At 39.0% G+C, this 14,580-nt stretch overlaps 1 protein-coding gene across 38 annotated transcripts in view; it reads right to left on the bottom strand.

Annotated features, from left to right (window-relative positions):
- NEB (nebulin) overlaps positions 1-14,580 on the bottom strand; it is a 100,086-nt gene that overhangs the window by 38,288 nt on the left and 47,218 nt on the right. For all 38 annotated transcript variants that reach the window (XM_063161506.1, XM_063161516.1, XM_063161527.1 and 35 more), the window contains 28 exons: positions 14,475-14,576; positions 14,186-14,293; positions 13,032-13,343; positions 12,804-12,908; positions 12,617-12,721; positions 11,981-12,085; positions 11,012-11,119; positions 10,810-10,923; positions 9,766-9,963; positions 9,006-9,110; positions 8,471-8,575; positions 8,287-8,391; positions 7,725-7,832; positions 6,921-7,034; positions 6,281-6,478; positions 5,357-5,461; positions 4,969-5,073; positions 4,602-4,709; positions 4,221-4,328; positions 3,760-3,867; positions 3,081-3,185; positions 2,887-2,991; positions 2,621-2,719; positions 2,314-2,424; positions 2,054-2,158; positions 1,734-1,838; positions 1,359-1,463; positions 188-292 (listed from right to left, as the gene is read on the bottom strand). In XM_063161506.1, coding sequence (XP_063017576.1) covers positions 188-292; positions 1,359-1,463; positions 1,734-1,838; positions 2,054-2,158; positions 2,314-2,424; positions 2,621-2,719; positions 2,887-2,991; positions 3,081-3,185; positions 3,760-3,867; positions 4,221-4,328; positions 4,602-4,709; positions 4,969-5,073; positions 5,357-5,461; positions 6,281-6,478; positions 6,921-7,034; positions 7,725-7,832; positions 8,287-8,391; positions 8,471-8,575; positions 9,006-9,110; positions 9,766-9,963; positions 10,810-10,923; positions 11,012-11,119; positions 11,981-12,085; positions 12,617-12,721; positions 12,804-12,908; positions 13,032-13,343; positions 14,186-14,293; positions 14,475-14,576 — 3,366 coding nt within the window. The remainder of the gene's footprint in view (positions 1-187; positions 293-1,358; positions 1,464-1,733; positions 1,839-2,053; positions 2,159-2,313; positions 2,425-2,620; positions 2,720-2,886; positions 2,992-3,080; positions 3,186-3,759; positions 3,868-4,220; positions 4,329-4,601; positions 4,710-4,968; positions 5,074-5,356; positions 5,462-6,280; positions 6,479-6,920; positions 7,035-7,724; positions 7,833-8,286; positions 8,392-8,470; positions 8,576-9,005; positions 9,111-9,765; positions 9,964-10,809; positions 10,924-11,011; positions 11,120-11,980; positions 12,086-12,616; positions 12,722-12,803; positions 12,909-13,031; positions 13,344-14,185; positions 14,294-14,474; positions 14,577-14,580) is intronic.

Here is a 14,580-nt window from a genome sequence, read left to right as displayed (position 1 = left end):
AAAAGAGTGGAAATGAGATTAACCCGTAACACCAAAGTGATCAATATTCCATAGAAAGAGAGAAATCAACACTGATAATGCTGATTTTTTCCTAATTATTTGACATATTGAAATGGAACAAAAGGCTAAGTGGCCTATTTTGGGTTATTAAGTGTCAAACACTAATTAGGAATGAAGATGTACATACACTGCTGATGTCATCAGTGACCTTCCTGTGGTAGACAATGTCCAGAGCATCCTTCACAGTGTGGTATTTGCCCTTGGTGTTCTCAAAGGTTTCTTTGTAGCGCAGCTGGGAAGGAAAAAAAAACCACAAAAGAAGGGATTAATGTACCAGGGACTGTTTCAGTTACATTCCTCACTTCTCAGGAATGATACCCCAGGGATTTGTTGCTGTCAGATATCCCAGTGCAAGCCCTGAGGAATTTTAGGAAGCTGCAATTGCCCACAAGTTGTAATTTCACTGAGACTTGTGGTGAAAATTACAGGGAATTTCACCCAGTTCACTTCCAGACTGAGGAACAAACATCCCTGCATCACAGAAGTGCTCTCTAGAATAGCCCAGGTGCCACTTCTGGCATAAAAGTCTTCCCTGCTCTCCTCTAGAAGAAAGCAGGAAGATCATCCCAGACTTTCTCAGAGGAGAAGTTCCCATGTGCAGAAGAGCTGGGATGCTCCTTGGCAGTATTTAAAATATATAAAAATCACTCTTAGAGATAAAAATCACTCCTAGAAAAAGCACCAGCCCTGCACATGTCCTTTCACATCCTGCTGGTTCTGAAATATATGGAAAAGCTCTCACAAATGAGCATTTTTAAATTGCCTTAAATCACAAATAACTACTCCACGCTTGAAAAAATCAGTTTCACCTTAACAACCTCCTGTGCAGCACCTCAGGTAATTTTTCTCTCTAATCTACTTCTGAATTTAAAAAATGAACACATTCCCAGTGACAGGGCAGTTTACTTCTAACACAAAACTGAGATGAAAAAACTGATAAAAGTTATTTTATCCTGGCCCCAGCATCAATCACTTCACTCCAGCCTGCTCTATTTGGAGACTTGATGTGCAAACAAATTATTTTAAATCTGGTTTTACTTTGCCATACTTCAGTGCAATGGGAAATGAAAATTAATTCTACAAACTGGAAGAGAGAAAAAGGTATTGCAGTAGAATCAAATTAAAACTTAATAATGTTCCTAATTTCAAATGGAAATGGACATGCAAATAATGGGACTTCCTAGATTGGGAACACTGAGTTATTCTGTGCTTTGGATGTTTGTTCCCCACTGACTTTTCCAGTTCTTTGCATGGAGAAGGCAAGGAAAGCAGCAGGGGGGTGTTCCTGGAGCACTCACATCACTGGCATTCAGGTAGGCTCTCTTGGCTCTGATCAGCACTGGCGTGTCAGGGACAGGGGTGTATTTGTCCTTCATCTTCTCATACTGGGTTTTGTACTTTTTCTAAGAGAGACAGCAAGAGCAAAGAGTCATCATTGCAATTTTAGGAGTATTTGCCAACCTGCAAAAAAAGCTTGTCTTATAAAATCCTAAAACACGTTTTCAGAATGTTTTATTTCGCCAGAACTTACAAAGGAAACGTGGAATTTAAGTATAAGAAAGCAAAAACTAAATGAAGGCACAGATTTGAACCTTGAAATTACCACTAAAATTAGAAATAAAACTTCTGAAGAGTTCAGCAGAGTGGCAGCAAATTAGAAAACAAGATTTTACCTCACTGATCATGTCCTTGACACTCCTGGCATGTGCAAAGGCTTGAGTCTGACCATCAGCATGATGGTGGGGTCTCTCCTTTGTGGCAAGTTCCACGTACAAGTACTGCAGCAAGAAGAAAATAATCAAAAAACCCACACTTCTACTAAATTCTACCTTATGTCTCTGAAAAACAGCTATAAATTCACAATATAAATATAACCACCAATTTCTAGGAATTCTACATTGCTTGGAAAAGGCCTGGAAAGCTTTTGCTCTACTTTAACAATATTTTAAGAAGGACCCCCCGATGGATTTTTATATCAGCACAATTTTTTCACCTGGCTCTGTATTTTCTGTCCTGTCTTGGCTCTTATGAGGTCAGGTGTATCAAGGATGGAAGTGTATTTTGTCTTCAGCTCATTGCCTGCAGCTCTGTAAACCAGCTGGAAAAAGACAGGACCAGGAATTATTTCTTCTGCAATTGTTTGGAAGCTGCACAATCACAGCTTTGCATTTATAACACCTCATCAATTACAGTAAAAAACACCGGGAGGAGTTAATTACAGCTACACAATTGTGCAGAAATAACAGAATTTACCTCGCTCAGATGGGTTTTTAGTTCCTGCACTGCTCTGTATCCAGGAGTATCCAACACCACCTGGACTTTAGGCCACATTTTCTTGGCAGTACTTGTGTAGATATAATTAGACTGGAAAGGAAAAGCAGTATTAATAAAGGAAATTTAGAAAAGAAGTGCTCTGAAACCCAACAGTGTTCTGAAACAACAAATTGGCTACACAGCAAAAAATTCTCTCACTCTTTGCTCATTTTCATCTGTTTGACTTCCTGCAGGCACAGCAATAAATCCATTGCTGTCCTGCTCAGTTCCAGGGGAAAACTCTTACCCAGAGCTTGCGGAGCTCACGGGCCCGGACCATGTCAGGAGTGTCATAGAGGAAGCAGCCCAGGCCCTGCAGCCACCTCAGGTCCTCTTTGTATTTAATCTAGGAGAGAAATGAAAACCAACGCTCAACCTTTGGGGACATTTCAACCTCCAGTCCTTCAAGGCAGTGAGAAAGCATTTTTTTTGTTACAGAACAGAAAGGAAGTGAGAAAAACCCAACCCCACTGCCAGCAGAGAGGTCTGGACCTCACTGCAGGTGCTGCTTACATCACTGGTGATGTCCCCAGCATAGCGACAGTGCAGCACGTGAGGGGTGTAGGGCAGGGAGATCAGGTGGCCCTGCATCTTGAAGAAATCTGACTTGTAGATCAGCTGGAAAACAAGGAACAAAGCACCATTTCAACTGTTTGGTCAGGGGATAATGTCATTTGCTTCAGTTGTTCTGTTAGGAAGGCACCTACATCGCTGACAGCCTCCTGGGTGGCTCTGACTTGGCGGATTTCAGGTGTGTCAGGGGTGGTGTGAATCTTGTCCTTGTTCCTGTGGTAGGTTGCCCTGTACAGCCTCTGTCACAAGAGACAACATTCTGCATTTAAACACAGCTCAAAACCTTGAAATGGCAAAGAAGTTCAGCACAGCGCAAGCACTTCTTACACAAATTACTGTTTTCTCCCCAGGCAAAGATTTCCCATTAATTTTCCCATTAAAATTCCCATTTCCCATTAAAATTCCCATTTTCTCCTTTTAGTTTTCAATAAATCCTGGAAGTCTCTCTATCTCCTGTAATCCTAAAAGCATATAAATACATATACTTAATTTTCATACTATTAAAAGCAACGATCAAAGAAGTGAATAAATATATATAGAACCTAAAACTATTGCGACCCAATTTTATACAGATACAATAACTTCTGTTCAACTTTGATCACAGCTAATAAAATCAGGCTGCAGTTTTATATTATGGTAACAGTTTCAGGCTGGATCAATGATCCCTCACCATTCTTGATGGATACTTCTCTAAATAATTTAAAAAAGCCTCAAAGAAGAGGGATCCTACAACTCAGCAGTCAATGTACTCTCATTATGAATATTTTGGGCACTGCAAATACCACTGAAAGCAAACACATGTATTTACTGTACCTCATTAATGGCTTGATTGACTTTCCTCACATTTTCAAAGCCAACATCTTTAGGTCCCAGAGTGTAGCCCTTGGCTTTCATGTGTTCATAGGCTTCTTTATATTTCAGCTATAAGAAGTACAAAAACACACAGAAACTAAATTTGATTATGATTCTGGCTACACTGCAGCTCTGACAGAAATTTATGCTGTATAAAGACACAGATTTTTAAAGATAAACAAGTGAGATGTAGCTGTATCACAGTTAAATACACCACACATGATAATTACTTCTCCCTTTATCATATGGCCGCAAATTAATAATATAATAAATTTTTCTTGCATCTAATAAGGTATTTGCCTAATGCTGAGGAAATTTCTATTTTGATAGTAAAGGCCCAAGCTGAGAGTCCCTTATCTGGGGCTGCTGATCACTGCCATGGTGTAGAAGGATGACTTGGAGGGATTTAGACCCTGACTTACATCGCTGCTGATGTGCTTGACGTGTTTGGCGTGCTGGAAGTTGGGAGTGTCCGTGGGAAGGCTGTAGCCCGTGGGCAGAGCATTCACACCAGCCCAGCGATACAAATTCTGCAAGAGCAGAGAGAAAGACTTTGTGCAACTGTCAGCAATACTTGAGGGCAAAATCTCTCCATCCCAGAAACCTCTCCATCACAACTGGCAAAATATTCCCCCCATGCCTGGGAGGAAAACACATTAAAATGCATTTTTATAGCTTGAATGAAGATATTTTCCCACTTTCATTTCAGAGCAGTGAGATGCAGCTTCACCTGAAAAGCCAAAAGCAGACAGTTTAGTTTTTCAGTATCACAAACTCTGGGAAGCCCCAAGTTTTGTACTTACCTCACTCTGTATTTTGTTTGCATTGTATGCCCGCTCCAGATCCACTGTTTTATCAGTGGGGATCATCTTGCCTTGGACATTCTTCTTGTAATCACCACGATAGACAGCCTGGGAAAGAGAAAAAGTCATGATTGTCACATTCTCTCACAGTGTGTTTTGTTTGCATTCAATGGGAATTGTTCCTAAAAAAAAAGGATTAAAGTTTTTTGGCTTCAGGCAATGAATGATTTTAGTGAATGTGTCTACAATGAGGTGTAGATAACAACAACGATTGAAATTAAATTATTAGAAACATATTTAAAGTCCCATTTCTAAAGCTGGTGAGGTAACAGTATTTGTAATATTGGCTGGAAGGTGAAACACTTACTTCACTTAAATTCAAGGCACTGATCACATTCTGGACATAGACAGGAGTGTCCGTGACCACAGTGAAGTCCTTCTTCATTTTTTCTGCCTTAGATTTGTACTTAATCTGCAGAGAGAAAGCAAGAGCTCTAATTACTAGGGCTAGTAATTGTTAATTTAATTCATTGTACTATCATATTTACTATACTTGCTATTCATTTCATCACTGAGCTATATTATTAGAGAGCCAGCATTGAAACAGAAATTATATTGGAACTATGGTTTGTTATTTAATGAATCCTTCAATCAAGAAGGATAAATAATAATTTCCAGACTACACCTGGAGTGGAATAAAGCTACAGTGGAGTTAAAAAGAAGACTAAGAAGCAAATGCAGGATTATCCACTCACATCACTGCGAAGGTCATAGGCTTGCTTGGCATGGAGGATTTCAGGAGTGTCCCAGACAAAGCAGCCAATGCCTTTCAGCCAGTTCAGATCATCCTTGTAGATCACCTAAGGAAGCAGAGAAGGAATCTGTAAGAATTCCATCAGGATCTAATCCCTTACTTCTAAAATCATTCCAAAACACAACTGTCAAGTGCTGGCAAGGAAGGTTTCTACTATTTTCATGTGTTTGTTTGTTTGCTTGCTTATTTGTTTGTTTGTTTGTGGAAAATCAAAACAATTCCTTCAGGAATTCAAATAATTTTTTGTTCAGTTTGCTTCAATTTGGGCAATAAATTAAAAATCCAATGATTTAAAAAACCCAAAACACCTGCTCATCCTACTGGGCTCTGATTTACTGCCAGATCCTACTCCTGGGCTGACCTGCTCAAGGCAAGTGTGTAGAAGCTTTGCCCAACCAGGATTTTCCCAGACTTCCAAAGTTCCCACGCCTCATGCAACCAAATAAAGGACAATTTACAGACAGGGTAGAACTATAATGTTATGACCCAAATGCCTGCACCATTAACACTGAAATTATTGAAATTGTTGCACAGAAGTTGTGGACTCCCCATCCCTGGAAGTGTCCAAGACCAGGTTGGACAGGGCTTGGAGCAACCTGGGCTAGTGGAAGGTATCCCATGGCAGAGAGTGGAACTGGATGAGCTTTAAGGTCCTTTCCAACCCAAATCATTCTAGGATTTTCTGATTCTATTCAAATAAGCCACATCTCAGTGACCCAATTATTGCCAAGTGTCACAAAAATTAAGCCAAGTGGCAACTTCAGAGTGCTCCAGCAAAATTATTGCTAAAGATTTTCCTCCAACAGAGCACAAATGGAGGAACGCTCTCAAAAGTGAGCCAGGAACAGGTGATCTGGGGACTTACATCGCTGACTTGGTCTGTGACTTGTCTCACATGGATGTTGACCTGCAGGTCTGGCAGACACAGCCAGTCGTGGAGCCGCGTGCGGTAATCGACCTCGCTGATCTTCTTCTGGGCATCCTTGGCTGAGATGATGTCCATCATGTCTGGCACAATGTGCACCTTGGCTTTGGTCTTCTCATAGGCTTCTTTGTACAGGCGCTGTGGAGTTAAAGCAATGCTCAATGAAGCTGTGTTGATAAATTTGGAGGAAATCATTGCTACTTTCATGGGATGTCAGTGGGAGAGGGATCACTTTTGCCCTGATTAAAATTTACACCTGGCCTGCTCTAAAAATAATGCGCAGAACCTCAACAAGGGAGGTAAAATGTGATTTGTTCAATTTTCATTGTGCTGAGGAGTTAAAAGAAGGCAGATGATGATTTTACCCATATTACACTAAAGGTTTGGCCATGCATACAATGCAGTAATTGAGTTAAAACTTACATTTATGGTTGTATTCTAGAATTTAGCAAATACTGCACACAGCCAAATGCACATGGGAATGGGATGTGTGGATCAAGGCATGGGGATTCCTTGAGTTCCTGTTTCTGAGATGAGCATGGCTTTACCAGGAAAACACACATCCAGAACCAGGACTTACATCAATGTTGAGCTTCCCAACTCTGAGGCACCTTTCTGTGTTGGGATCATCCTCAACACCTCTGGGGAGGGTGTACAGGGCTTTGAACTTGTCATATTCCTCACGGTATTTGACCTGAGCACAAGCAAAGGAATGCAACAATTAACTGACTCCCATGAGTCACTTGTGGGTTTGGAGCAAAATTCATCAGCATTAAGCAAACAGTTGAGTCCAACAAGTAAAAAAAGGCTTTAAAGCAGGATTTTAGTTTTCTGTTTTGTCTTAGATGGAGAAGAAAGCACATCATAACAATCACATTGTGAAACAACAGCTGACTAGAGGATTTGAAAATAAGTATGTGTAGAATAAGGCACTTATTTATTGTTCCAGCTGTTTCATTTAAAGTGATCTGTGGAGTGCTCTCTCATAATTCTAACTTTAGTAAAGCATAAGGTGTTTTCTATACTTAGTAAGCATAATTTAAAGATTTTTGGTGTTTTTCTGACCTGGATGATCATGAAACTTAGACTAGAGAAAAAAACCTAGAAAAAAACTTAGACCATAAAAACCCTAACATTTTCAGTTTGGATTACTATAAAAATTGACTTTTTTTTCCATGACAAGAAGCCACAAAGGACTGTTACCCAAATGACTATCAGAGAAAAATCATTATCTACAGATACATATCATATCTCAAAAGGGGAAGGAAAATTAAAGTTTAAAAAATATTTATATCGATAGTAGATGCAAGGCATGAAGGATTTAATTATTAGATTTTTTTAATCACTGCAGTGATTTGAAAAATGAAGAATTTAATTCACTTACAATGCTTGCATTGTGCTTCAGTTCTTTAGCACGTGCCAAGGCTACAGAATCTGAGGGCAGTGCATAGCTGGTGGCCTTCACTTTATCCCAGGCCTTCTTGTAGAGATTCTGTGGGGAAATAGAAAGTTTGTGTGAGCGGAAAAATAGTTCTTGTAAATAATTACCAGCAACCAATAGAAACAAAAAGCCCTTCTCCTTTTATTTAGACACCATATGGTAAAGCATTGTAAAGATATTAAGTGATACTTAATATCAAGTGCATGTAAAGGGTGATAAAAATCCTTTCTAACTATTATTGTCTGTTGTCAGAGATTTTAATTTTGTTCAGGTGTAATTTTATTCAGAAAATCTATTTATGAATCCAGGTGTTTTGCCAAGACTGGCATTACAATTGGAAAATATGGCCCTTGCCTGAAATACATCATCTCCTCCAAGCTCAAGTAGTGCAGAGGGACAGCACTGGCTTTGAGAAGCTCCTGGTTTGGATGTTTGTCTTCAAACAGTGAACAAACATCCACATTAAAGGTCCTTAAGAGAAAGAAAACTGTGCATAAACACTTACATCACTATAGAGGTGTTTCAAACTCTGAACTCTTTCTGAATCCACTGTCTCAGTCACAGTTGTGTACTTGTCCTTAGTTTTGTGGAATTCCTCCTTGTACTTCACCTGGGGGATGAAAGCTGGGTTTAGTGAATTGTTTCAATGCTCAGCAGGACAATCCTGAGCAGAAAAGGTGGGGATTCACCTCGCTGGCGTTGGCAGCACTTTGCAGAGCAGTCACATAGACAGGGGTGTCTGTAACCACACTGAAGTTCTGGAAGTTCTCCTTCCCTGCAGAGGTGTATTTTATCTAAGGACACAAAATCAACAAAACACTCATTAGTGCTGGAAATGACCTGGGAATCCCCTGCCAGCTTCCTTTAAAATCACATCTGGACAGCTGAAATCAAAGATTACAGCTCAGTTAAGATCAACTCTGAAAGTGACAGGTCATAAAATAGAAATACTTAATATACAGCCAGTATGGACTAAGGAATAATGAAATTTAAAACCACAGCTGTCTTTACATTCTCCTAATTTTTCTGCTCCTCCAATAACACAGGTGATGTCTCCACAGAATCAACTCCAAGACTGTATTTTCACAGTTTAAACAAAATATTTCTGATGTAACAGGAATTACTTCATTCAGCTCTGGACTAGGACATGTCAACTCCAGTGAATCATTAATGGAAGGAAAAAAACTACATAAGTATTTATTAATTTATTTAAGGAAGACTTACCTGGCTCTGCAGGTCATAGGATTTCTTAGCCTGTAGGATTTGTGGAGTATCCCAGACATAACATCCAAGTCCCTTCAGCCAGTTTAAGTCATCTTTATACACAGACTACATGGAAGTGAATAGAACATTAGGTTAGGATGAAATTTGCCTTCTGCAAATTAAACCAAGGAATTCTGCATCCTACTAAGCCAGGCAATTCACACACCCTTAGGTTTTATTGGGAAGGTTGGTTGGCCCAAGCTGAGACAATACTGCCTGCAGAATATGAGCACCATTCTCTCACCTGTGGGCTGATACAACCCCAACAAACAAGGGGAATTCTTTTCCAGACCCACTGGATCCAGAAGGATTCTGGATGCTGTCCTGGCCCCTGTGCTAATTCCAGCATTCCCAATTACAATAGATAGGGATCACTGCTGTGATTGATACTGGGAATCCAGGGCCACGGTTATTAATTAATATTAATGAATAAATTAATTCATAATAATTTAATATGCAAACATTAATTTTGTGTTTAATTAATATTAAATTTAATATTAATTTAATATAATATTTAAGTATTTTGGAAGATACTTGGGAAAAATTATGGGAAAGACTGCTATAATATCAAACAAATGGGCTCAGTAAGCTCACATAAATTTGGAAGGGTTTGGGCAATGCCCTCAGGCTCCTGGTGGGATTTTTGGGGTGTGCTGGATGACCTTGATGGGTCCCTTCCAAGCCAGCCTAATCCATGGCTCTGAATAAATGACAGACATACATCACTCAGGATCTCCTGGGCTCTCCTGGCGTGAATGACATCGTTCTCCTCAGGGGAGCAGCTCCACTGGTGGAAGTAGTGGCGGTACTCCAGGTCACTGAGGATGTGCTGGCACTTCTTGGCCAGGACGTGGTTCATCATGTCAGTGGGGATATGGACATTCTTCTTGGTGTCTTCATAGTTCTTTCTGTAGGCCAGCTGAAAAGCAAAGAGTGGGGAAAAGGTGAGAGGAAATCAGAGTGGTTTTCTGTACAGCTTTGGATTCTGGACTAAAAGGTCACAGCATTGTCTGATATGTGGTACCTGGATTAAGTAACTAAGCTGCCATGGGATTCAACAGGATAGAAATCTTAACTTGGATATTAGTCACCTTTTATTTTGTCAAAATTCTGGAAGGGCAACAATTACCTTCACTGGCAGTTTTAACACCTGATGAGAAAACTAACAAGTCTTCAGGATTAAAAAACTCATGCTCCACACATGGTTTTCATCTGATTAAAGATAGAATATTTGGGATTACACTGATTTTAGGCCCAGCATGACACGTTGTATGTGCACTGCTGACAACAGCAACACACCAAATGTGCTTTTAACTTTTCCAGCTCTTAAATACCTATTTCAACTCAAAATCTACACTTTTATTTGTAAAGGAAATTAATCCCACATGGTATTTTTTACTACTCAGATCCTTAGACTGAAACAGAAAAAAGGTTTTTTTTCCTTGCTGTAGTATTCCTAACAGCTGAACAAATCCCTTCTCAATCTCCTAAATAATTTTAAATTCAATTATTCAACCCACATATAAAAATAAGCATTCAGGTAACATAAGCATGTTGAACTAATTTTTACTGATATTATTGTGGATTTATGTTAAGGTTGGACTTGATCTTGGAAGTCTTTTCCAACCTTAATGATCCTGTTATTCTAGAGTTCCATTAAACTTTGCACTATTTATGTTTAAGTAATAAAATAGTGAATTTCATCTGTGAAACAAATGGTGAAATAAATGAAATGGAAAATATTCCAGACTTGTGCATTCCTTACCGCGCTCCTCATTTTCTGGAATTCCCGGGAGTGAATGACACTGGGGAAATCACCAATATCCTTCCCAGCCAGGTAGTGGCCTTTCAGCTTCTCATATATTTCCTTGTATTTACGCTGAAAAAATATTCATGTGGAAATTTTAATGTTCATTCCAACAACATATTGGGGAGGAAAAGGGAAAGAATGGGAAATCCCTCCTGACCTCACTGTTGATTTGGTTTGCATGTTTGGCTCCCACAAGTGGAACATATTTCTCATCCAGAGAGTATCCAATGGGCTTGCTCAGTTCCCAAGCCTTCTTGTAATGTTTCTAGACAAGAAAAAGCACACACAGGTTTAATGAAAAAATCAATTATATTTCCCATTTATATACACATGGGATATAACATGGAATACATAATATTTTTACAGAATGGTTCCCAATAAATTAAATGTAATTTAAGAGAATGTAAATTTTGAACAGTCATTCAGTACAAGGTAAACAGGACAAGTGTTCACTTCAGGAAGTTACCTGAGCACAAATTTGAGCTGATTTCTGCTTGCTTTATTACATTTATACCAGAAGTGTAATAAAAGTATCCAAAATATAGATGTGAGCTCTGGTATAAAAGTGTAGTATAGAATTAAGATTGATAATTTTATAGATTATCAAAATTGTGAAAAATCTTCAAGAAATATTGGTGCTTATTAAAGAAACATTAGTGTCAATGGCACTTTCCTATACTTTTTGTTAGATATTAAATATATTCACCTTCAGATTAAATTATAAAGTGTGTACTCATATGAATAAGTAATCACTTATAATTTTAAAAAATTGAGGTTTCTCATTAAAATCAGTGAGACTACTCAAAAGTAACTGCTTAATAATGTAAATCATCTACAGTCTTCCTTTCTTACACAAAAAGTAAATGTAAAATTTATCAGTAGTCTGCAAAGATATTATTGGACGGAATTATATTTGGTTTTGTCACACTATTTTGACTTCTAAGCACCACACAGATGTCCTTTGAGATCACTTCAATAAAAAAAGAAATCATCCTGATTGCACTGATCCAAACAGGAAAGCTGAAGAAAAAAGGGTTTAAATAATCTCCCTAGTGACACTACTGAGAGTAGAACAGCTCCTCAGGTCCACCCCACATTTCAAAGTTTGATATTTATGGGATCTCACCTCACTGTGGAGCAAGGCCATGTCTTTGGCATGGTGCAGAGCAGGAGTATCATCAGACCCAATGTACTGGCCTTTCTCCTGGTTAAATGTTTCTTTGTATTTTAGCTACAAAAGAAATCAAAACAGTGTTAATTCCACTGGAGAAATACATTACTGCCAACAGTCCATCTATTAGTAGTAGACATTAATTTTCTCTTGTGTCTCAATGCAATAATGTTGTGCAGGACATTTCAACCATTGTAATACACAGGCAAATGTTACTGTGTCACCTCAAAATACACATGGTATTCTTGAAACATTCAAGATACTGCTCAGCAAATACAGTTTAGCAACACCAGGGATTCCATGAACTGTTCATCAAGAACAGGAGTCAGTTTTCTGTTAGAAAAATCTATGTAAACTCTAAATCAGGGACATGCCATATTCTTCTACAGCAAAATGCTAAATTATTTGGACAGCAGTATTGCGTTGTTCTTTTATATCACTTCTTACTAAACTTGTTCACCCCAGGCAAGCCTGTTACTAATGAGGAGCACACACAAATATATAAGGCTAAAACTAGTATAATTAGCAAAAGCAATTTAACCATCTCCTAATTCTTCTATATGAAATTTATTTTTTAAAAATGGTACATACATCACTCTGATTGACAGAGTTCATCTTTGCCAAAGTGATCTCAGGAGTGTCAACCACGCTGGTGTATTTGGAAAAGTTATCCAGGGCTTCTTTGGTGTATGCTCTCTGCAAAGAGGTGAAATAATGTCTTAAACACTGCATGAGAAAGAAGTGCCAATTGTGGAACTGCTGAAATATTTTCTCTTACCTTGTTTATCAGTTCTTGTGCATTCTTAACCTTCTTATGCTCCACTGAATCAAGAGGAATCCAACCAATGCCACGGAGCCACTCCAAATCAGCTTTGTAGACATTCTAAACCAGAAAGACAATGCAAAAGAACAGAAATTACTGAGCTCAGGATAGATGTTGTGCTGTGGGCAATGTCCATGGCCAGACCATGTAGAAAGGATCACATAGGGCTGCACCATCACTCACATCACTCTGCAGGTCGTAGGCCTGCCGTGCGTGGATCACATCATTCTGGTCAGGAAGGCAGGTCCACTGGTGCAGGTACTGCCTGTAGTCAACATCACTGACCAAGTTCTGGCCCTCCTTTGCTGCCACAACTGCCATGGCATCTGAAGGTATGTGGATTTTGGACTTGGTTTTGTTGTAGTCTGATTTGTACAGCCTGTCGTTCTGGATCTCGCCCGCGTGCTCGTACCACACCAGCTTGGGGTCATCCCTCATCTTGGGAACTCCCACGTAGTGACCTCTCTGCTTGACATACTCAGCTTTGTATTTCAGCTGGTGGGAGAGGGGAGAAACACAGAGAAAATCAGCACTGGCTGTAACCCACTCTGGTTCTAACCTGGGAACAGCTTCAGCTTTGTCAACACCAAGAACACACGAAACAGGGAGTTGTCAAATGCAGTCTTAGGTTTTCAGTACATCACCAGATAAAAATCTGGTCACAAACAAAAATATTACCTTGTGTAAGCCTTCCTGTTCAAAATATAGCATTTTCTAGTCTAATATACTCCCCATTTTCAGTAAAAGGTATTGTTAACAGAAGAGGAAAGACTTGCTAGAAAATGTTTTCTAATAAGCGTATTTAGTCTCATTTTGGCAACAAATTATTTGAGATTGTCTGAAGAGTGAATGCTTATTTAGGATATTTACATCACACTGTTTTGACAAAATGTTTATTCCAAATAAGAGTCATGTAATAATATCAAGATCAATTATGTAAATGTTAAAAATGAAAAGTGTGTACTGGCCTAGAGATTTTGATATGCCAAAAAAGTGAAGTTAGAGCCATATATGTTATAATCATAGTATCACTTCAAATTTTACACTTTTTTAAATTTAACACTTACAAATATATGGAAGTCCAGCTCAGCTGATTTTGAAAGGACTGTTCCTGGAGAGAGGGAATGTAGAAGGAATCTGACCTTCAGCACTAATACCTCCAAACTCCATAATCACAAAGATAGCTGAATTATTTGGAGGACAGTAGAATTCACAGGCCATGAAAAATCTGGAAGTTACCCCAGATGGAAAGCTTTTTAAGTCTGTTTGGGAATTTTCAAGGCCTTTAACATTTCAGGCTTCCAAGCACTTATCTTCCTAATGAGAAGAATCATTACCTCACTTTGGACATCACTCGAGTGCTTGGCATGAGAGATCTGCACCGTGTCAGGAGGCAGGAGGTAACCAGTGGCTTTTTCTTTCTCCCAGCTTTCCTTGTACAAATTCTGTGGGAAAAAAAATTGATGAGGAAATCAACACTACGACAGTGATAACAATTACTGTATGTATGCAATTTATTTAGAGGCATAAGGGTAACAAATCCTTCCTTCAAGTTGTTATCAGTAAGGCAGGTTTTTTAAATACCTAAAAAATGTGAGTAGAAGCTGTCAAGGAGAGACCACACACCTGATTTAGAATTCTGGCTGCCTCTCGGGCCATGTCCAGCTGTGGTGTATCTGTGAGAGTATAATTTGTCTTGGCCTCATTCCATTCTTTGTGGTATTTAATCTAG

Source organism: Melospiza melodia, chromosome 8, assembly GCF_035770615.1.
Source record: "Melospiza melodia melodia isolate bMelMel2 chromosome 8, bMelMel2.pri, whole genome shotgun sequence".
In the NCBI taxonomy this organism is placed as follows: domain Eukaryota; kingdom Metazoa; phylum Chordata; class Aves; order Passeriformes; family Passerellidae; genus Melospiza; species Melospiza melodia.
The sequence above is the reverse complement of the archived record's forward strand: the minus strand, read 5'-3'. Positions and strand labels throughout refer to the sequence as shown.